Source organism: Protomyctophum bolini (genome assembly GCF_963924005.1).
Source record: "Protomyctophum bolini genome assembly, chromosome: 11".
In the NCBI taxonomy this organism is placed as follows: Eukaryota; Metazoa; Chordata; class Actinopteri; order Myctophiformes; family Myctophidae; genus Protomyctophum; species Protomyctophum bolini.
In genome coordinates, this window is record NC_137872.1 from 37,106,822 (window position 1) to 37,128,649 (window position 21,828).

The following is a 21,828-nucleotide window of genomic DNA, read 5'->3' on the forward strand; positions in this document are numbered from 1 at the left end:
GTATTTTCAGCGAGCGACGCGGTTGTACATTGTACTACCAACCCAGGCCCGCTGAAAGAAAGAGTGTATTGTGACACTCCTCTCCCGTAGACCTCTGCTGTAATGTGGAGAAGTAACCCATGTCGTGGTGGTGGGGAGACCCAATAAATAGTTCACCAAAATAAGAATTACCGGTACACCAAAAAACGGCTTCCATAACATAATGAGTGTGGGAGTGACCGTTATGACGGCCTGTCCCGTCTATATATAGCACGCACTCAGCAGCACTCTCCATACAGAGCATCTGCCACCAGGCTACAAGCCCCCCCCTCCCTCCCTTCTCTCATACTTATGCTTGTCTATAATCTACTTCGTTGTTTGATGGTGTCTGTCGCGCACCGAATATGTCCGATCTACAAGCTCAGGATGTGTCCTTTCCTTGAAGCCTGGCTAAATGCACTTACGTGTCTCGCGACAGCGTTCTATGGCAAAGTATCAATCAGGCAAAGCTGCCGTTGATACATCTGATTGCAATGAGTGATAGCTAGCTCAACTTAGGTAACATGGCTATAGTTTGTGTCTAGCAAGGTTTAACTTAACTTAAACCCTGGCCTGCATACTTTATTGTACAACGAATGGCACAAATGTCTGATCCACAAGCTTCACAGTGCATTGCGTCGTGACGTGTTTGTGAGCTCATAGATTGGCCATTTCGGCTCTGTTGGACATCGTATAGCAGGCGTGTGGAAAATGCTGAAAGAATGTTCAAAATGTCCGCCTATACAATGACATGTCCAAGTTAGGGAGGCCAGGTCGAAAGTGCGTAATTCAGTCATCGCACACATCGTTCATTAGCAGTCCGTGGATCAATGACTAGTGTTAAGATCAGCAGCATAAATGTGAATAACCACTAAAGGCTAATAATTACTTATTAATTATCTCATCGTGTCACATTTCTCTGTTAAAGAACTCCCATGAGAAAGCATAATATGGAAGACTAAAGTTTGATGACCTAGTAGCAAGCCAGCTAGATGCAACCATTAGCAAAGGTATGTACGGTAATTGTCAAACAAATGCACTTCAGCGTCTAATCAGAAGTCCAAAAGAAGCAGTAAAGTGCAGTGTAATGTACATACTGTACGTACATGTATACATGTATGACATGTAAATAGAATGAAGTGCAAAGGTCCATATGTATGTGGTTAGATATACAGTAAGTATGGACAACACTATTAACCCGAGGAGTATAGGGCCTTTAAGCAACTAGTCGATTATTCAACTAGTCGACTGGTAAATCCACTATAGTCCACCTTGTTGGTACTAGTTTTGACTAGTTTATAAGAAAAAAAAAAGTAATGTACAACTATTTAAAATAAATTATAATAATAAAAACAATGAGATAATATGTAGGCCTAGTTCAACAACTAGTAAACGACTAGTAAACTATAGCCTGGCGTCCACCTATGCATTCTTATATTGAGACGTGTGTGGACAATAGCTGTATATATATAGGAGGGACACGGAGATATATGTTCGGATGAGCGGTGGTCGCTCATCAATCAATCTCAATCAATCAGACTTTATTGTCACTTCCACCAATATACAGTACACTGGGCATACAGGGGAGCAAAAATACCGTTCTCCACAACTCGTGATGTTAAAAACAATAGACACATTAAAAAGAGGCAAAAGCCTTTAAAAAAAAAACATTAAAGCAGTAAAGAGAAAGTGCTGATGCATTCAAAGTGCAATATAGATAGTGCCGATCATCTCTCGTGAGGACGTTGGCCTTGGGGGCAATATGTGGCGAGCGTTCAGTGTCCTGATGGTTTTGGAGGGAAGAAACTGTCGGACTGCCTGCTGGCGCTTCCTCCTATAGAGCGCCGCAGTCCCTCCCCCCCTTTCAGAACAACGAGTGGCCCAGGAAATGGTTCTCCGTTCATTTTCACCATAGGCGATTCCTACATTATTTATTTAAAGACGGTTACGCCGCGGACAAAGCCAACTCGGATCGTGACAAATCATGACAATGAACACAATGTTTTGGGCCAAACAAAATAATTAGAAAGTAGAACAAAACGGCAGGTTACAACACTTTTTTGTTGTTGTTTTTCTTCATAAATTATTTGATCGGCCCAAAACATTGTGTTCATTGTCATGATTTGTCACGATCCGAGTTGGCTTTGTCCGCGGCGTAACCGTCTTTTAAATAAATAATTTAGGAATCGCCTATGGTGAAAATGAATGGAGAACCATTTCCTGGGCCACTCGTTGTTCTGAAAGGGGGAGGGACTGCGACGCTCTATAGGCTCTTGAACCTCCTACCAGATGGGAGGAGTTCGAGGAGAGGGTGGGCGTGACGTCACCGCGGTGGTGGTCACCTTTTATCACCTTAAAAGTGGGAGTACGAATAGGCCATGAGGAACAGCGGGCAATTATGGAGCATGATTTTTGTAGTTTTGTCTACCAATTATGTGGAGTGGAAGCAGTGCCCGGGGAAGATCAGATGCATACAACAATCCATAGACGGTGTGAACAAATACACTACGGATGGTGTTTATATCTGGTATTCCCTTTGTCTGCATGTTTATATGTCTTCACGAAAGACGTTAACCCATTCTGGGCGGGGGTGTTCTAACCCTTCTGTACAGGAACCGCCCTTGACATACTGTACAGTATGTACAGTATTCAAAAATACTTTGATTCTGCTATATAAATATTTGAAGTTCTTCCAGAAAGCTTAGGTCAGGATTTAGAGGGCTTTTTTTTAGAATCGGCCTCAGTCCAACCACGATATAGGCTATGAGTAATTATGACCATAGAAGCACCATACAAACGTATACTATATACGTAACAGATTATGTTAAATGTAAAGTGAAACGGTCTTCAGCGGTCTATAGCACCGTAGCGTCGAATCCTATAGCCTTCCGGATTTGTCCTTGTGATATTATCGGCACCCTCATAATGTCATAAAGTAACATAATGGCAATAAATAAATAAATAACACGGTAGCATATATACGACATGAATAATAGAGCACAACAGTAATCAATGCACATTATGTGTTAATATTTAATGAAACGTACCGTCGGCGTGTGTACTGATTTGTGTGTGGGGGGGTGCAGGCTTGATGTCGCTAATTAGGACAGCATCGAGGAGAGAGAGAGAGAGAGAGAGGGAGCAACGCATTAATAGACTGATCTACAGTCTATTGTTTCCCTGTGTCAAGTCAACCAAGGACTGTCTAAAGAGGACGAGACGCGAAGACTGTATGGGCGACGCCATGTTGCTCCATGGAAGGAACCAACATGCGCAGTTGAGACCAAGGAAGCTGAACGCGGAAGTGTTGGCTGCATATAGCCCAACATTGCGCATGTTTCTTTGGAGCACCATGGAGAAACATGGCGTCGCCCGTACGGTCTTTTTGCGTCTCGTCCTCTTTAGACAGTCCTTGGTGTCAACCAGGAAGTAGGAGCAGAGAGCACAGGGAAGTACAGTTCAGTACAAGGTCTGCGAAGAGGGTTTTAAAATTTAAACCCAAGAAAGCGGCGCCTGTTGGCTTGTTTCCATTGGGATATACTTTTGTACTCAATTCATCGAGCACGGTGTATGATGGTCGTCTGTGGATCGAATGCCAAAGAAGTGACTCACACAGCGGCCATTTTGCTCGTACGTCATATTTGCTGGTTGGGACCTTGGGAGTATGAAAAGAGACGGCATAGTGGCCGAATTTGGTATTGCAGCGCCGGGCCAAACTCATGAACGCGCCGGTCCGTTGACTACCATTGTGCGCGTTCATGATGACACGTGAACGCTGTTTTATATACGTGAACGCCGCTGTTTCATACGTGAACGTGTGCAATGATAGTCAACGGCCAGCACGTACATGAGTTTGGGGCAAATCCATCCCAGAATGCACTCTGTTCCTGAGTGAAATCGCCTCATGCGCTTTTGAGCAACTCAATGCAAGTGGATGGGAGGAGATATCCGGTGCCGTCTCTATTAATATATACTCTAAGGTTGGGACGGTCGAATTTCATTAACTTAAAATAGCAAAATGGCCGCCACGTGACTATGGCGAATGGCTCTCGTGCCCTCGGTCTGCTTGCTATGACGACAAGGTTTCCAGATTATAAACCATAAAAGTATCTTCTATGTTCCTCTCCTTTCTCTTGTTTCCCCCCTCATCTCTCCCTCATCTCTCTTTCCTTTCCGCTTGGCCTTGTATCCCGCTGTTTTCCGTCACACCTTCCCTCGCTCTGTTTTTCCACGTTTTCTCTTCCCTCTGTTCCCGCATTTCGGTTCTTCCTCCTCCTCTTCATCTTCCTCCTCCTCATCTTCCTCCTTCCTCCTTCCTCTTCCTCCTCCTCCTCTTCCTCCTTCATCCTTTCTCTTCCTCCTCATCCTCTCTCTCTCTCTCTCTCCCTCCCTCCAGAGCGGGACAAGCCGGCGGTCATCTCCGTCTCCCAGGACTGGGTCCCCATCCTGGACAAGGTGTTCGGGCAGAAGTGGTGCAGCGACATCTGGCAGATCAAGGACGAGCCGCGCGACGGTGGAGGCGGGGGCGGAGGGGGGAGGGGGGGCGGCGGCAGCGGGGGCCACGGGGGCCACGGCGGTGGCGTGGACGACTCCGGCTCCAACCCCATCTGCGACATGGAGCCGTCCCCCACCTCGCCCCAGCAGGACCCCCGCTGGACGCCGCTGGAGGACATGGAGGTGCTGTCCCCCGAGGACGGCGACGACGACCACCACGCCGAGAGACCCATGAAGCTACCGGGAAGAGGAGGGCAGGCTGGCCTCGCCCCCCTCGGGACGACCCTCGGCCCCGCGGCGGGTAAGAAGGACGCCAGTCACGGTGTATATATATATATATATATATAGGGCAGTGGGTTCCCGAAACCTTTTCATGTCAAGGCCCCCCCAAATTGACACTAATTAATTAGCCCCGTGGACCCTCGTTTGAAGAGATATGGCAGGGACCCCCCCATAAGAGAAGAGTTTTTTCACGGCTCTAGCTAGCAGTGATTCTCAACGTGTTTTTTTTTTTTTATTAATTTTTATCCCACGATTTTGTAACCCAGTTTTCTTTTCACCCAGTGCCAATTATCTAATGTAATACTGGGCGCTACACTTCCTCTGCCAACCTGGGGGGGTAGCGGACTGACCTCATGCCTCCTTCTATGCATGAGGAGTCCAAGCTGCTTCTTTTCACCTGACAGAGGGGAATTTCCCCGGCCGGACGTAGCGCGTGGAAGGGACACGTTATTCCGACCAGTTCCTTTCCCCTCCATCAGGCGCCCCGGCTGGCCAGGGGGAGGTAGTTTTTAGAGACCAGGATTACTGCATGTTTTTGTGAGGGTATCTACCCTAGGGGACACGGGGAGAACATGCAAACTCCACACAGACGTGTTTTAACCCAATAAAAAGTCTTCTGAAAGAATATACATATATATTTGTGCCGCATTTGAGCTTGTAGATCTGCTATTTTTCAATAGCTAAAGTATAACATAATGCTTAGTTAAAACACCCAAAGGGGTTCCTGCCCCAAAATGGGTTAATTTCAAGGACCCCCGCGCCCCCCAGTTTGACATGCATTAGTCTACGAACCTCCATTTAATGGCATTTCTATCTCTGGGACCCCCAATTTATATTGTAAAAGCAATGTTATTTGAACTCTGAGAGTGTACAAATGGAACCAAATGGACCCGTTCCATTTGTACACTCTCAGAGTTACAGACCCATAAGGGTCCATTTGGTTCCAAACTATCATTTAGCTGGGGACCCCCTGGAACTCCCTCAAGGACGGGGATAGGTAGCAGCGGTGGAGGGAACGTCCCACCACGGGCCCTGATGCCAGATTGACAGCCCAAAAAGTAGCAGTAGTAGCAGTATTAGTAGTAGTAGTTGCAGTAGTAGCATCATTCTGCCCTCGTCAAAAAGGTTCCTCATTTTTTAAGTAGGCAGACAGACAACTGGGAGTCCTTTTACTGTTATTCTCAGAGCGATGGATTTATTTCTCTTCATTCGCAGTGTAGCAGGACACACACAGTAAAACTACAAAAAAGAAAATAAACATGGGGTTGGTTGCGAACGCAGTGAGCACTTACTATGAGACCTAGCAGATCATGTCTGTCTGTCTGTGTGTGTGTCTGTCTGTCTGTGTGTCTGTCCCGCTATCCAAATATGGAGTGTGTTGCATCAGCAATCACTCAGCTCCATATATGGGCACAAAAGGGGCCAGGTCCACTCAGCTCCATATATGGGCACAAAAGGGGCACCATATAAGGAGTCCCCAAAGCAGCTATACGTCCAAAACCCAAATATGTACGAGCTGCGTTCGCTTCCCGCGTTTGCGCGTCTTACTCGTAATATATACTGTACTGTTCACATTAATCAAAGCTTTCAAGTATTATGCATGAAGTAGTTTTTTTTAACAATACAGAAAACGAGTACTGAAAACAAGCTCACTGTATAATGCAAACCCAATAACAGAAGGCTACAGCTAATGCTAATGCAAGTCAGCTAGAGCCCTAGTGCTATACACATAAGCTAGGCTAGGCTAGGTTAAGCTAAACTACAAGTCTAAAATAACTCACTCACGCCTGTAGTAGGACAGCAAAGAATAACACATAAACATTTGTACAGAAAAGGAAGCATATTAACTCACAAGCAATGATCCTGTGGTGATCACAAACAAAACAAGGATCAAAACGTCTGCTCTCTGCATTGACAACTTGTAAACTGACAGCGGAGCATTTTGGTCTACGGTAACCTCGCCTTACCAGGCTTTCCACCGCCTCAGAGGAAAGCCTGGTCTCTGTTTCAAAAGTCCATATGATCCCGCCTGGGGCCGGATGATGTGGTTACGTCATGTTGTAGTATTGTTTTGTAGTCGCCAGACAGGATGAACAGGCGGCGACAACTTCCTTTTCCCTCTCAATAAAAGCTCTCGCTTACGAGAGCTTTTATTGCTTTTAATCAAACAGGAAGCAACAAACAGCTTCCTTTTTGTTGTAGGCAAACCATTGCCTACAACATGACGTAAGCATATCATCCGGCTCCAGCACGGATCATATACCGAAATGAAATGGTGCTCAGGCTAGGTCTACGGGGGTTCCCAACTTTTGACCCAATACACCATCTAGTGGCCGAACAACGGAAGACATAAAGCAAAATGCAGGAGCCAGCACAATCAGTATTAGTAGCAGTAGCAGTACCAGCAGTAGTAGTAGTAGCAGTATCAGTAGTAGTAGCAGTAGTAGTATTAGTAGCAGTAGTAGCAGTAGCAGTAGTAGTAGTAGTAGTAGTAGCAGTAGTAGTAGCAGTAGTAGCAGTAGCAGTAGTAGTATTAGTAGTAGTATTAGTAGCAGTAGTAGCAGTAGCAGTAGTAGTAGTAGTAGCAGTAGTAGCAGCAGTAGTAGTAGTAGTAGTAGTAGTAGTAGTAGTTGCAGTAGTAGCAGTAGCAGTAGCAGTAGCAGTAGTAGTAGTAGTAGTAGCAGTAGTAGTAGTAGCAGCAGCAGTAGCAGTAGTAGTAGTAGTAGTAGTAGTAGTAGTAGTAGTTGCAGTAGTAGCAGTAGCAGTAGCAGTAGCAGTAGCAGTAGCAGTAGTAGTAGTAGTAGTAGTTGCAGTAGCAGTAGTAGTAGTAGTCGTAGCAGCAGCAGCAGTAGCAGTAGTAGTAGCAGCAGCAGTAGCAGTAGTAGTAGCAGCAGTAGCAGTATTAGTAGTAGTAGTGGTGGTGGTGGTGGCATTGGCGACACCTGTTGTAGTAGAACTAAGTGACTGACTAATATTATGTGCTGCAGCAACATCAGTAATTGTTGAATTTTAGAATTGACGTAATTATGGCTTGGCCAAGTATTTAGAGTTGAAGTAATTATGGCTTGCATGCGCAATTAAGCAATTATGGCTTGGATACGTATTTTTGAGTTGATGTAATTATGGCTTGGGAAAGTATTCAGAATGTTGTCAAGGAGACTGACTGACTGCCACGGAGAGGTTTGATTTGTGAGAGGTGCAAAGACAATACTCCCAGGGCTTTCCTATTGACCTGAGCCTCTCCTATGTCTGCTTTGGAGACAAAAGGAGAACATTGCTGTCTTTAGCATTTCTCTCTTGAGACGTAAGGAAGTGCAACTGAGCAGAGGACCGTATGGAGGAAGGTTACAGGTTAGATGTAGGTCTAGAGATAAGGGATATTACCACTAGAGCACAGGTCGTGGTGCATTGTGCAACCCCCTCCCTGTCTCTTGCTCTCGTTCTACGTAAAGGCCCCGTGGAATGGCTAGACAGAATGACAGTTGATTCTGCACATTTTAAGTTGCACTAGGCAATTTTCTTTGTGTTCATTTTGAGTTTCAATCAGTGAATTATTCTTTATATTCGGATGGCTAACAACAAGTTAAATACTCAAGAAGCAAAACTAATAATAATAATGGTTTCTGTGACTCTTTCAAGGCCCCTTCAAAATAGTGATTTGTCATTGGCCCAGGCCTCACTGTGTCCCGGACCCGGTATTGACTAAACCAATCAGGACGTCTCTCAGACGAATTGGTTAGCTCTGTCGCGTCAACCAAGCACTCAGAATGGCTGGGCAACGTTGAAGCCGTCTCCCTACTGGTCAAAAGTGGTACTGCGGTTCACGGCCGGGCCCAGGTTAAATTCATGAATGAATCCGTGACGTAGAAGTACCACAAGAACAGCACGAGGGGTACTATGATAGGAGCCAGCCAATCATATCAACGCTCGAGGGGTACTATGATAGGAGCCAGCCAATCATATCGTACGCTCAATCCGTTCTCTAGATCATATTATAGCTCTATTCCATGTCGGTAAAGAGAAACTTTAACATACTTTCCTTTTTTGTTTTTTCAAAAATATCGGACAAACCAATCGGAAACTCTCCTAACTTGGGATCAGCATTGGATCTGGCTCTAATTTAGATTTCACGAGGCCTTTAAAACCACACGAACCGCGACATCCATAATCAGGGGGAACATTAGCCAAACATAGCCAATGTACAAGATGAAGACGGGGGGGGGGGGAGAAAGAGGCCCAAGTTTTGATTTATTTGAATCCTTTCTTGGGCAGAAATGTAAACAGCACAGCACATGGTGCAGTAAAGACATTAAGGCAACAGAACAAAAGTCCTGGAACATTTTGTGTCGTCAACAAATACAAACACTGTACAAAAGACAGTGGGAAATTACATTTACCTCCCCTTGTGGTCTGAAGCTATCAGACGGTCTGATGGATTGTTTCAGTCCAATTGTGAAAGAACCCAGTGTTACCCATCCTTTAATGGATGGTGTCAAGGAATTCCACATTTTGGCTGGCAGAGCACTGAGCAGTAGAATGAGTTTGCTCTAAACTTGTGTGATACCAGATCATGGGTGCTCCCTCTGGTGTCGTGGCTGTGGATATCACTCGCTTTGGAGAAGTAGTTCCACACACACACACACACAGCGTTGTTTTTGGCAGCAAGTTACTATTTTTGTTTAGTCATAGTCTTTGGATTTGGAATAAAACTTCATTTAATTTTAGTCACCCGGAATGTTTCAGTGTTAGTCTCGTTTTAGTCGACTAAATCTACGGTTGATTTGCGACGCGTTGTGAGCTTGTAGATCAGCTATTTCCCAGCATGCAAATAATTGTAAAATGACTTTCTCGTCCACTAGTCCCTTCCTAATTAACGTCTAGTTTTTATTTGTTGACAAAATCGACACTATATTTAGTCATAGTTTTAGTCATCATGGCTTAGTTTTTATTTAGTTTTCATGTCGTTTTTGTCAGGGGAACATTCACTAAAAATAGCTGATCTACAAGCTCACAATGTGTTACGTTGTGCTGCGTTGTGAGCTTGTAGATCTGCGGATTTTAGAAAAACCTTATGTGGCAGAAATCTTTGAATATATATATTCTTTGACGGAGAACGTTTATATCTTTGCTTCTGGGGGGTCCCTGGAACAAAACATTCTTGAGATCGTGGTCTGCGGCCAAATACATATTCTGGTCCTTGTCAGGAAAACGTTTGCGAGTGTGTGTGTGTGTGTGTGTGTGTTCCTGACCTCTCTGGTCACTGTTCGTCAGCCTCCATGCTCCATAATAATCTCTCTTCTCTCCCCTGTGTGTGTGTGTGTGTGTGTGTGTGTGTGTGTGTGCGTGTGTGTGTGTGTGTGTGTGTGTGTGTGTGTGTGTGTGTGTGTGTGTGTGTGTGTGTGTGTGTGTGTGTGTGTGTGTGTGCGTGTGTGTTCCAGACCTCTCCGGCCACTGCTCGTCGGCATCCATGCTCCACCGTCTGCTGACTCTCCCTGCTCAGCTGCTGGACGACGACCAGGACAACGCGGACGCCACAGAGACGCTGGCCGCCCTGGCCGCGGAGATCGCCAACTGCCGCCAGCGGGAGCTCGCCGCCGCCGTCGCCGCCGCCGAGCCGCCCGCCGACCGCCTCCTCCTCCGCACGGCGTACCCGTCGCCCATGACCATCAAGGAGGAGGAGGAGGAGGACGAGGGGGAGGACGGGGAGGACGGGGGGGCCGAGGAGGGGGAGGAGGACAAAGGGAGAAAGGTGAGGAGGGGTTTTTAAAACGCACAGAGTTTAAGATATGTCGATGAGAGATTTCCGCCCGACAGCGACGATATGTGAATGGTTCTGTCCGAGGCTAAAAGTCATTGAATTTTTGTAAATATAAATGCGCCACGTCTCTGTGTGTGTGTGTGTGTACGGTTGTAATGCACGTAACTCGAGAACCGTTTGACCCACCGACTTTGCATTCGACACACACATTCGACACACAAAAGGCTCGCGGACTAAATGGCGCCTCTCGCGGACCAAAAGCGTCCGCTTTTTTTAATGTGACTATTCGATGTTTTATTTCAAAATCGATCCCCGTGCGTATTGATTGAACGTCGATTAATCAATTTTGTTTGGGTCAGCCCTAATGTTTAAGCATTTATTTCATATGTACATGTCAACTTCAGCTCTGACATTTATTTCAGACTTGCTCTAGTATGTGAAGAGTCTGTGCTATTAACTCATTTTGGATTAAAAAAATAAAAAAAACAGTTTTTCCTCAGGCGAGTCCTCCAAAGGCGTCTCTAGTAATCTCCATTCTCCAAACATCTAGCCAATTTATAATAATAATAATAATAATTAGTGATGCACCGAATATTCGGCCGCAGAAAATATTCGGCAGAAAATGGCTAAAAATGCATTTTCGGCCTATTCGGTTTCGGCCCAAATAGGCAGAATATATATCACCGAATAGTGTATGCAATTAATGCATTCAAAAGAGAAGAATAAATGTTTTATGGACCCATAATAGTGATTATTTTTTAAGTTAAGTTTTGCCATAACCATTTATTTTGCCATAATCATGTAGCTTTAAGGTACGGCCATGACAGCAATGGTAGGAAAACAGATATTTAATATTAATCATATTCGGATATTCGGTATTCGGTTTTCGGCCAACTGTTTCCTATATTCGGTTTTCAGTTTCGGACAAGAATTTCCCTTTCGGTGCATCCCTAATAATAATACGTACGTGCAATTTATATAGCACTTTTGCGAGTACCGTACTCAAAGTCGCTTTACAAAACGGCAACAAAATGAATAAAAAAAACGTATAGGAATAAGAATAACTCGTGTAAAAATGTTAAAAGCTATCCGAAAAGGTGGGTTTTGACTGTGGTTTTTTTAAACGTGGTGAGGGTGGGGTTAGCTTTGACGTGAGCTGGAGGAGAGTGAGTTCCAGTGGGAGGGGTTGTCCACGCCAGCTCCGTTTCTCTGTTCTGTGGGGGAAAAGCTTGTTTGTGCGTTGGTTTCCACACCAGCATCTTTCTGTAGCCGGGTCGGTGGTACAGTAGAGGAGACGATAGATCATTGGGTCACTCGACAGTACCCATAATACTGCCACTATTGATCATTTCGTTATTCCGTTTCTTTGTCGATTAATCAAATAAAAAAAGAGCTCATTTAAAACCCATTTCGGGGCGGGAACCCCCTTTGGTGTTATTATATTGAAAAATAGCAGATCTACAAGCTCATAGCACGCCACCGAGTGGCGCGCTACGAGCTTGTAGGTCTGCTATTTTGGAAGAAATCGAAGAACGACTGACATAGACTTATAGCTTTTTCAGAAAACTGTCAGGATGTAAAAATGGGTTAAAAAAGAAAGAAAGAAATAATAATAATGTATTGGACTTCTGCAAATGGCGCCCCCTGGTGACTCCCACCTGTACTCTACTACAGTGCTTTTCAACCCTTTTCATATCAAGGCCCATTCTTTATTTGGCATTTGAGCCACGGACCACCACCATGTGATGACATTTAGCCTCTCAGACCCAAAACGAAAAGAAAAAAAAACATTTTGTTATCGTTGAGATCTTGTCTATTCTGTATTGTCTGTATTGATTTGAATTATCCAATTGCGTAGACTTCTTGCAAATGAAGTAATGCAGATGTTTAACAATACAATTTAACTCTTGAGAGCGTAGAATGAACCCCCTGAAAACCTTAGAGTTAAAGTTAAAGGTCCAATTCAGCTTTAGCTAAGCCCCGCCCTCTCCCACTTTAGACACTGTCCAGCCGGTGCTCATTCGTTCCAATGTAAACATCATGGATTTTACACATTAAATACTGGTTCTCTTTTTGCAGCCAGACTCCGCAAATCCGTCAACAAGGCCTGCCAATGCCATATTATGCACTGGAAAAATATGTGCGTGACATTTCTTTTTGAAAACACTGTTTTATCATATAGGAAAACCTTCGGTGGAGAGGTTTGTCTAACCCAGAGTGGCGACACTATAGCGTTGACTCCCATTGTAACAATGGGATGCGGAAGTGCTCATTGTATCTCAATGGGATAGTTCCAGCCATAGGAGCAATGTTTGGAACTATAGCCCAATAGGCACCCGCTTTGCGGCGAGATCAAAACGTACTCTACACTCTGGTCTAACCCATGTTATGCTTAGCTGTGATTGGACCATAGCAGTTTGGGGAGGGGCTTAGCTATCAGACAATTGGTTACCAACTCTTTTCATTTTGCTGGGGACCACCTGGAACCCCATCCAGGACCACTGGTGGTCCCCGGACCACTAGGTTGAAAACCACTGAAAACCACTGCTCTTTATTATTCATGTAATGACATCACAGTTGTTTCGTAGAGAACATGTAATGACATCACCGTTGTTTTCGCGCCTCACTCTAGCGCCAATATTTTGAAGAATTCCCCGGCAAAAAAAGTGTTATAAGGCAGGTAATTCCAAAGTCCCGGATCACCTTTGGTCTTCAGTCTAGACTATGGAACGTGTTGCGCAGCAAAAACAGACTATCTACAAGCTCACAACACATCACTCCATGCCGCATTGTGAGCTTGTAGATCTGCTTTTTGAAATATATATATATATATTTTTCTTTCTATTCCTGAACATTTTGAAACGTTTTCTCCTGTAGCAATATGCCCCAAATAGCGACGCCAGAGTGGACGTGCTTAAAAGTAATCAATAGAATCTTGAAATGTATTCTAGTGTAAAACTATAGATAACCAATGAATGGAGGGCTACGGTGGTGTACAGACGAGGACGTGTTTTGAGTTACCTGGGCAAGTATTTAGCCCATCTGCCACTTTTTGCCACACGGAGACGGCGTTTTAGAGGACTTAAAACCGGCTAATTTTGAAACCACTTTCCAGAGTGGGAAAGTTTGGAGACGCCAAATGCCGCCTAATTTGCTGAAACGGTGATGTCATAGTCCCCTCGCCCCCCTCCAAACTAACTAACTATTTTATATGTGTCTATAAATCTCCTCTCCAAAAATAGCCGATCTGTCTGTCTGTCTGTCTGTCTGTGTGTCTGTCTGTCCCGCTGTTACGTCACCATGACTCAGCCATAACCATATAAGGAGTCCCCAAAGCAGCTATACGTCCAAAACCCAAATATGTACGAGCTGCGTTCGCTTCCCGCGTTTTGCGCGTCTTACTTGTGTAGAATAGATTAGTATACAGGCTATACAAGTTCCTCCGTTCCTCTCAGGCAGGTCTGACTGCAGTGCACGCTGCAGTCAGATTAACACATTCTGACCTGAGATCAGATTCTAAAAATGTCTTATTACATCCTGACAGTTTCATTATTAACCCATTCTGACCTGAGATCAGATTCTAAAAGTGCCTTTGACTTTTCAAAAATAGCAGACCTACAAGCTCGTAGCGCGCCACTCGGCTAAAGCATAACATAATGCTAACACCAAAAGGGGTTCCCACCAAAAATGGGTTAACCCATTGTTTACTGTCCATATTCCTCTATAAACGGACTCTTTCCAATTGCTCTTTTTTTTATACTTTTGTATAGCCTATGCTGTGCAATGATTAGCGCTGTGCTGCTGCAGCAGGTGGAATCAATCCAAACAAGCAATTATCTGACATTCAGAGGTGTTGCGCACCACCGAATATATATATATTCAATCTCCAAAGTCAAACTCATAAGTTCACAATGTATGTACCATGCCGCCCCCCGTTGTGAGCTTTAAAGTATAGGCATAAACTTTAGCTGGAAGCAGTACTGCTCTGCAGCCTCTGCTGATTAAATTGATATGACCGAGATATGTCATATGCGCATCTGACTGGCAAGATAATTAGTTATTTGGCAACACCTGTGTGTTGTGTGTTTACCGGTCTCGTGCATAGAGCATACATAATTACACATAACCGCAATGTAGACGCAGGAAAGTTTTATATCGTTTATAAACTTGCGCGAGGGGAACAGCCCAGAGCCGTCCTCGTGTGGCAAAGGCCTGTATAGTGTACAACTAGGTAACCACTGAATAATGGTGTAATGATGAACATGAATGTGTGTTGGTTATGTAACCGTGTGGGTGTGTTTTGCTCTCTCTCTCTCTCTCTCTCTCTCTCCAGAAGAAGAGGAGGAGAGTGTGGTTGGAGTGCGAGGAATGCGGTCGGCGGTTCAGCCGCGCCTCCCTTCTCAAGGCCCACCGGCAGACGCACGGCGGCGGCGGCGGGGGCGGGGGGGACGGCGGCGTCGGCATGGAAACCTCGGCCCCGCCCTCCCCCCTCACGCACCACCACCACCACCACGTTGCCGCCGCGCCGACGGCGGTCTCGTCGCAGCCGGGGCTGCGCTGCTCCGAGTGCGGCAAGCGCTTCTCCTCGGCCTCCCGACTGCACAGCCACATGCACTCCCATCACCCCGGGAAGCGACCCTGAACGCACCACGTCACCACCGGGGGAAACGACCCTGAACGCACCACATCACCAACCCCGGGAAAAACGACCCTGAAACGCACCGACGCGACGCACCGCACCGCAGCACAGAACCAACTCCAGGACAAACTAAACAGAAACGGAACGTATATACACAAAAACCCGGGCGACTTTGACGAAGAAGACAAAAATGAAACCGACTTCAGCGAAACACAGAAACGGAACACACAACCGGCAGGATTTAAAAACCTCAACAGAGCTGAACCGGCAGGTCAGCAGAACAGATTACTCAAGGAACAAGAATGCAGTTGAACCGGTTGTAGAGACGGAACAGAATCAGAACCCGAGGATCAGAACTCGGTGCACACAGGAGAAACAGGCCCCTAAGTGGGCCAGACAGAACAGGCAGGAAACCCCCCTATCTTGGGCCATACAGAACAGGCAGGAAGCCCCCTATGGGTCATACAGAACAGGCAGGAAGCCCCATATCTTGGGCCATACAGAACAGAACCAGACCTAGTCCAGACGGAACTGAACTGGGACCAGAACAGAGGAACACCTCATAGACCAGAATGCAGTGGAACTGCACCCGACCACACAGTATACAGAATTAAAAAAACGAAACGGAAAATCTTAAAAAGGATCAGGACCAAAACCGGGTCGCCGGGTCAGAACACGGCAGCACACGTTGACGGGGAAAAACGCAACTAATTGGAAGAGAAAACAAGGGACATCGAACGGAACGGAACCGTGCGGAAACCGGAAAACAAACATCAGAATGATCTCTCACAAGACGGAGAACTCGGTGCTTCGTTCCCACACCGCGGAAGCAAATCAGGTTAACTCATCGGAAAACACTGGACTCGCGTCGAGAAGAACCGAACCGAGTCCGAATTAGAAGTTGAACAGAATGAGATTAGTCCTTAGTCGAAACTAGACACCAAATAGAGACTTTTCTCAAGCGACAGGTTTATATGAAGACACCTGCCAGCCTGAAAGTAATGCAGTCCAAGATGGCACCGACCGTTCAGCTCAGAGCATAAGGCTTCTTTTGGGTTCAATGCAAAGCCTCATTGAGATGGAACCAGAATATGGATCCACAAAACGAACCAATCGGATCGAGGGGCCTGAAACGGGATCACCCGAAGGCCTAGGAAAAAAAGACAGAAGCGGAATGAGTGAGACGACTTGAGACTGAGCAAACAAACGGAACCGCTTCCTAGTAGAATTCAAAGGAACCCGAGGAATTAACACAGGGCCGGGTCCGGGTCGGATGTCAACATATCGGTCCGCACGGCAGCAGCAGCATCCAGCCATATAACTGGACTGGTTCTGAACGAACCAGCTCCAGAGATCCCCAGGGAACCAAAGGAATTAACAGAGCAGAACTCTGTTAGTTTTTTTTTAAAGAAAAGGGACAGCAAATCGTTCCACGGAACCAAAAGGAACCTCACAGAACTCCAGGAAGGACAGAGAACGCAGCCCCAAGCAGGGGACCTGCAGTTTGGACCAGATCACTACCGCAGAACCACAGGACGAACACAGAACCTGGACCACAGCGCGCCATTTAGCCTGACATGGGGGGGGGGAACGCAACGCAACACAACAACACTGGGCACAATATGAACATCATTAATTAATCCAATACAGGGAATTGAGCTGATACACGATACAGTTCAATCGAAGCCATTGACATGAAACAAGACTTTATTTGGACGGACTTTTAAACAGGTGGCAAATAATGGGTCCACGAGACAGAAGTTAGACACAGACACACACAGCACGCACGCACGCACGCTCACACACACACACACACACACACACACACAGCCATACGCACAATGTCAGCCCTCTCTGGGCGGACTGGACTAATTACACCATCCTGCTGTACAGAACTGTTTTCACTCCTTTAAAATCTCCACTTGGATGTCAGTGACATGTCTACATCAACCCAGTTCAACAAGGATGAGGGAGGGGAAACTTAATACCAGCCAAATGCTACACCTCTCCACTACCAGTCACATACGAGGCAGAACAGACATACATTTGATGGATCTAAAAATCGAGTTGGCTGGTAGAACATTAAAAGCGGCTGGTGAATTTCGGGGGATGTAGCAGCAGGCTCTGTGGCCGGTGGATTTTCATTTCTTCCCTGCCCTGAGTTGTAGTTGTAGTTTTTTCTCTCTTTTAATTGTAAAATCTGTACAGCATGGACCTAGCAATGTAGTCGAAGTGGTCACTTACCAATGAAGTGACCTTGTTTATTTTCTACCAATTTCATTTTGACCTTATTTTTAAGTGGCCTTTTATGATTTTCTCAAACGAACAGACTCTTATCTCTCTCTTTCTCCCTCTTTTCTTTTCTCTCTTTTTTTTTTTTTTTTGGATGTTTTGGATTAATGTCAAGTGCATTTTCTTCGTATTTTTACATTTGTGGAATGTCGTCGCGGGGATCTTTTATAATTTTTATGTGAGTTGTTTCACGTGGACGATGGGGCATCGTTCCCTCTCTGTGGACCGCCCCCCAGAGCCTTGTACAGACAAGAAAAAACACAAAAACACACAAAAAAAAAAAAAACTGAACTGAACTGAACTGCTCAATGTGCATCTTCTCTGTGCATCAGTGGCGTTTTTAAGGATTCATCGAATGTGAACCTTTTTTAATTTTTTTTGTTGTTAGACCGTTTCTACCTTTGCAATTTTATATTGTTGTATCACTTGAGAAAGGACTGATTAAAACGATTAAAGTCTGGAGAAAGAGGGAGAATAACAAAACGGAACGAAAGAGAAAAAAAAAGGAGAAGGACGCCCAGTATGAGCCAGGGTTTGCGGGGAGCGAGAGAAATGACAAGGCGGAAGGAAGACGTTCTTTTGGTCTCCTCTTCGATGCACATCGCCGACCAGAATGATGGGTTTTTTTTCTTTTCTCTTCTACTTTTTATTCCTCTTTACCTTCACTTCGTCAGCCCGCTATCAACTACTACCTGTCTCTCTCTCCCCTCAGTATTCTACTTTTCATCTCAACACGAATACCTCCTCCACACAAACACAGCTGTGTATCTTATCTTCTGTTACACTTAGAAGCCGGTTCGATTTCCGCTAGTGGGCGGTTGACGCGACCGTCGCGGCAGATATCTAGTGGTGATGATGATATCATTAAACGTGGGACCACGCTCAACGGGTTGTTCTGGTTAAGGAGTTGAGATATTTGGAATGTAAACAATTATCCGATGCGGAAGCCAAAAGCGTTCCTAATCCAGATCGAACAGCGTGACCAAGCATTAGCTAGGCACTTATAAACGCAATGCTTTTTTCCCCTCCCCCCTCTCTTTATCAAGCATGGCTTCTTTCAGTGAGACACCAATGATGGACAGTAGTACTAGTCACATACTGTAGATTGACTTCACTCTGTCCTTGACAACCTGCTATCACCATAACTGCTACTGTATATATATAGGCTTTAGGCAATTCCCATTTCCTCATTCACCCATAATTCCGGTACTCTTAAAGGAGAATAGTCCCGAGGGGCCAGGCAAACAGAAGCAAGTTGAGGCTGGATTTGGGAAGAGGAAATCCTCGGGGGGGATGGATGATGACGACGCAAGACCTTTTTAGGTCACGTGACCCAGGAAGTGCGGCAATGCTACCGTGGAAATGTAGGGTTGTTGTTGCTTTTCTGGGTGACTTCAGAGTCCTTTTGGGAACATTCTAGAGCCTGAGGCGGCGGCGGCGGAGGTCCCTCTCTGCTTCCCTGCCTTATTTGGGCCTTCCCTCAACCTTCTGTTGAGGGGAAGGGGCTTGGAAACAGGATGGGGAGGGGCCATTCCAGAACGGGAAGGGTTCGAGGTGGGATTTGGTGGAATGGAAGTCTCTAAAGATGCTGACTAAATGATGTCATGCTGGTTTCTGTTGTTTTCCCACTGGTGGAAAGCCTGTCTGTCACTGTCAAGTCAGTCAGTCAGTCAATTTCTATTTCAAAGGCCTGCTATTTCATCCAGGCTCTATGATTTTATTTGTCTTCATTGTATGTTTCGTATTGTGGTGTCTTCCTTGATATTCAAGATTTTGTGTGCCTCTTTGTAGACTCTTCTACAGCTTGTGGCAACACAAAACCATAGACTTGTAGCAAGCAGGCAAGCAATACTCTGTGTCTGTGTGTGTGTGTGTGTGTGTGTGTGTGTGTGTGTGTGTGTGTGTGTGTGTGTGTGTGTGTGCGTGCGCGTGTGCGTGTGCGTGTGTGTGTTTGCGTGCGTGTGTGTTTCGGAGAAGCACCCTGAGAGATGTAGGGAGGTGAGAGTGTGTTCCACTTGTGTCATCTCCCTCTGTACCCCACCAAGGAGTCTCCTTAGAACCAAATGAAGCTCACCGGCCAAAAGAGAGATTCTGTTAGCTATTGAAATAGCCACTTCTGCCCCTGTTTCACTGCATAGGAAACCCCATAGCCTCTCTACCTACCCACTGGTAGCGGGTAGTAAACCCCACTGCTATACCCCCCTGTTTCACTGCGTAGGAAACCCCACAGCTCGGCCCCAGACCATGGTTTACGCTCATGACGAAGTCGTTTATCTGGACCGTAGGTTTAACTTTGGTGTAATAATCAATGTCACCTTTACACCATGCCAATGCGCTGTCTAACTTGGGTTCTCAAACAAAAGCCCGTTTTTTTTTCTTCCTGGAACCAACCAGAAACGATCATGCGTTATTGAATTGAATTCCACGAAGCAATGAATCATGTGGACGTGCAGGACTGAACCCAACCCTGGTAATTACGTCTGAGGAATCTCACTGAACCTGAACCTTCCTTTTATTCATGGTTTAATGGCCCTATAAATTACACATACATTTGATAAGGTTGCTTATTTAATATACACACTGTCGAGGTCATTCAAAACTTTATAAAGGCATCCAAACTAAACGTTTCAAAAGTCTGGAGATAAAGTTTTTTTTTTTTTTGCGAAAAACAAAAGGACAATTATGCAATTGATGGTAGAATTGCCCATCTACATTAGTGTTTTCCATGTAACCCGGCTGTTCTCATACAAAACCTCACTTGGGGGAAGGGTATCAATAAGAAATACAACATTGTTGTATTCCTTAGTTTAGTGATTGATATTATGTATCAATGATACCCTATTATTACCCTCGTATTTGTGGACTTCTGCAGCGGATAATGAAAGTGGTGTGAAACTCACAAACTAACCACAAAGGAAACAAGAGAAACAGACGACCAAAGGGGAGACAATTTCCCAACGTTGTTTTCTTTCAAATACCCGAAGAGCTTATGTGAAAGCCAGACGCATAGCGTGCATATGAACTCCTGCTGTGTGTTGACAGCACTACTGTGGCACGCTCTGCTATCCGCTCTCCAAATATTGATGGTGTTTCTTAAGTCAATAATGATACACCGACCGGCAACATTTTGAGTCAGTGTAGCTCGGGATTTATAACTGGGGCAGGAAAAGAAAAATTGAAAATCAATGTGGATAATTTGCTAACATTTATTCATCCAGTAAAAGGTTTTTCGCTGAACATGCCGGTTATTATTCATGCATCGACCTAACGTTCATATCGTTCCCACCTGGTGTATTAAGCCATGAGCTGCTGCTGCTGCTATGCTGGAGCCAGTGTTGATGTTGACAGCAGATTTTGATTTTAGTTTTAGTCATATAGTCTCTTGAATAGTCTTCATTTAGTTTTAGTCACCTGGAATGTTTTAGTGTTAGTGTCTAGTTTTAGTCGACTAAATGTCATAAGATTTTAGTGTACTAAAATGTATTTTGGCGGGCCTTGATGCCGTCGTAATGACTTTCACTTGCTGAAAATAGCCGATCTAGGATTAATCATTAAGGCCCAAAGTTCACTTTTATCCTGTCTCCTGGTCTGTCTGTCTTGTCTTTTTTGTCATAGTATTAGTCGACAAAATCAACACTGGCTGGAGCAGAGTTAGTGCCTTGCTCAAGGGGACATGGTGTGCTAGTAATTTATCGTTGCCCACTTTTCAATTTGTCGTCCTCCTATTCTAGTGATTTATGTGATTAAGGGATGCCCTCACTCTCATTAGTCCACAGACGATTTGCCTACATTACACCTTGGGTTGCAAATTAGTGCTTTCTTCATTACCTAAAAACGTTTGCAGCTGTGGTTCTTGGTTGCATGCGTTCAGGTCAGATATTACCATAGTATTACTTCTGGTTGGTTACACATGGTCCTTTTTGGTACATTGCAGCACAGTAGTTAAAAACAACAGAACATTGCACGTGATTTATAGAATTGGCATTTCTCGGCACTTGGTCGCCTCCAAGCAAGCATCGGACAACTATCGCCGGGGCCGAAATGGACGACCTACGAGGTCACAACGTGTCATGTCGTACGTTTATTTTGGCCCCTCCCCTTCCTGTTAATGTTCGCCTGATTTATGATGACATGCCCAAAATTGGAGCTCACCGTTGTCTCGTCTTGCTGTCTTTTTCAGTCACTTCCTTACATTTTATGCTGTAGGGCGCTACCTTTGAAATCGTAAACCTCGACTCAAATCTCTTCTCAATCTTCAGCACTACCAAACCGTCATCCCTCAGCTGCATTAGTGACGGTTCACTGCTGTGACTGACCGTGACATTAACACCTGCCAGATGTATCG

At 45.2% G+C, this 21,828-nt stretch overlaps 1 protein-coding gene across 1 annotated transcript in view; it reads left to right on the top strand.

The window, feature by feature from the left end:
• Positions 1-15,194, top strand: part of LOC308323444 (uncharacterized protein) — a gene marked incomplete at its 3' end in the record, with an annotated part of 50,482 nt that extends 35,288 nt beyond the window's left edge. The window contains exons 3-5 of the mRNA XM_080775175.1: positions 4,415-4,813; positions 10,233-10,543; positions 14,886-15,194. Of these exons, the coding sequence (XP_080631301.1) occupies positions 4,415-4,813; positions 10,233-10,543; positions 14,886-15,194 (1,019 nt within the window). The remainder of the gene's footprint in view (positions 1-4,414; positions 4,814-10,232; positions 10,544-14,885) is intronic.
• Between the last annotated feature and the right edge of the window lie 6,634 nt (positions 15,195-21,828).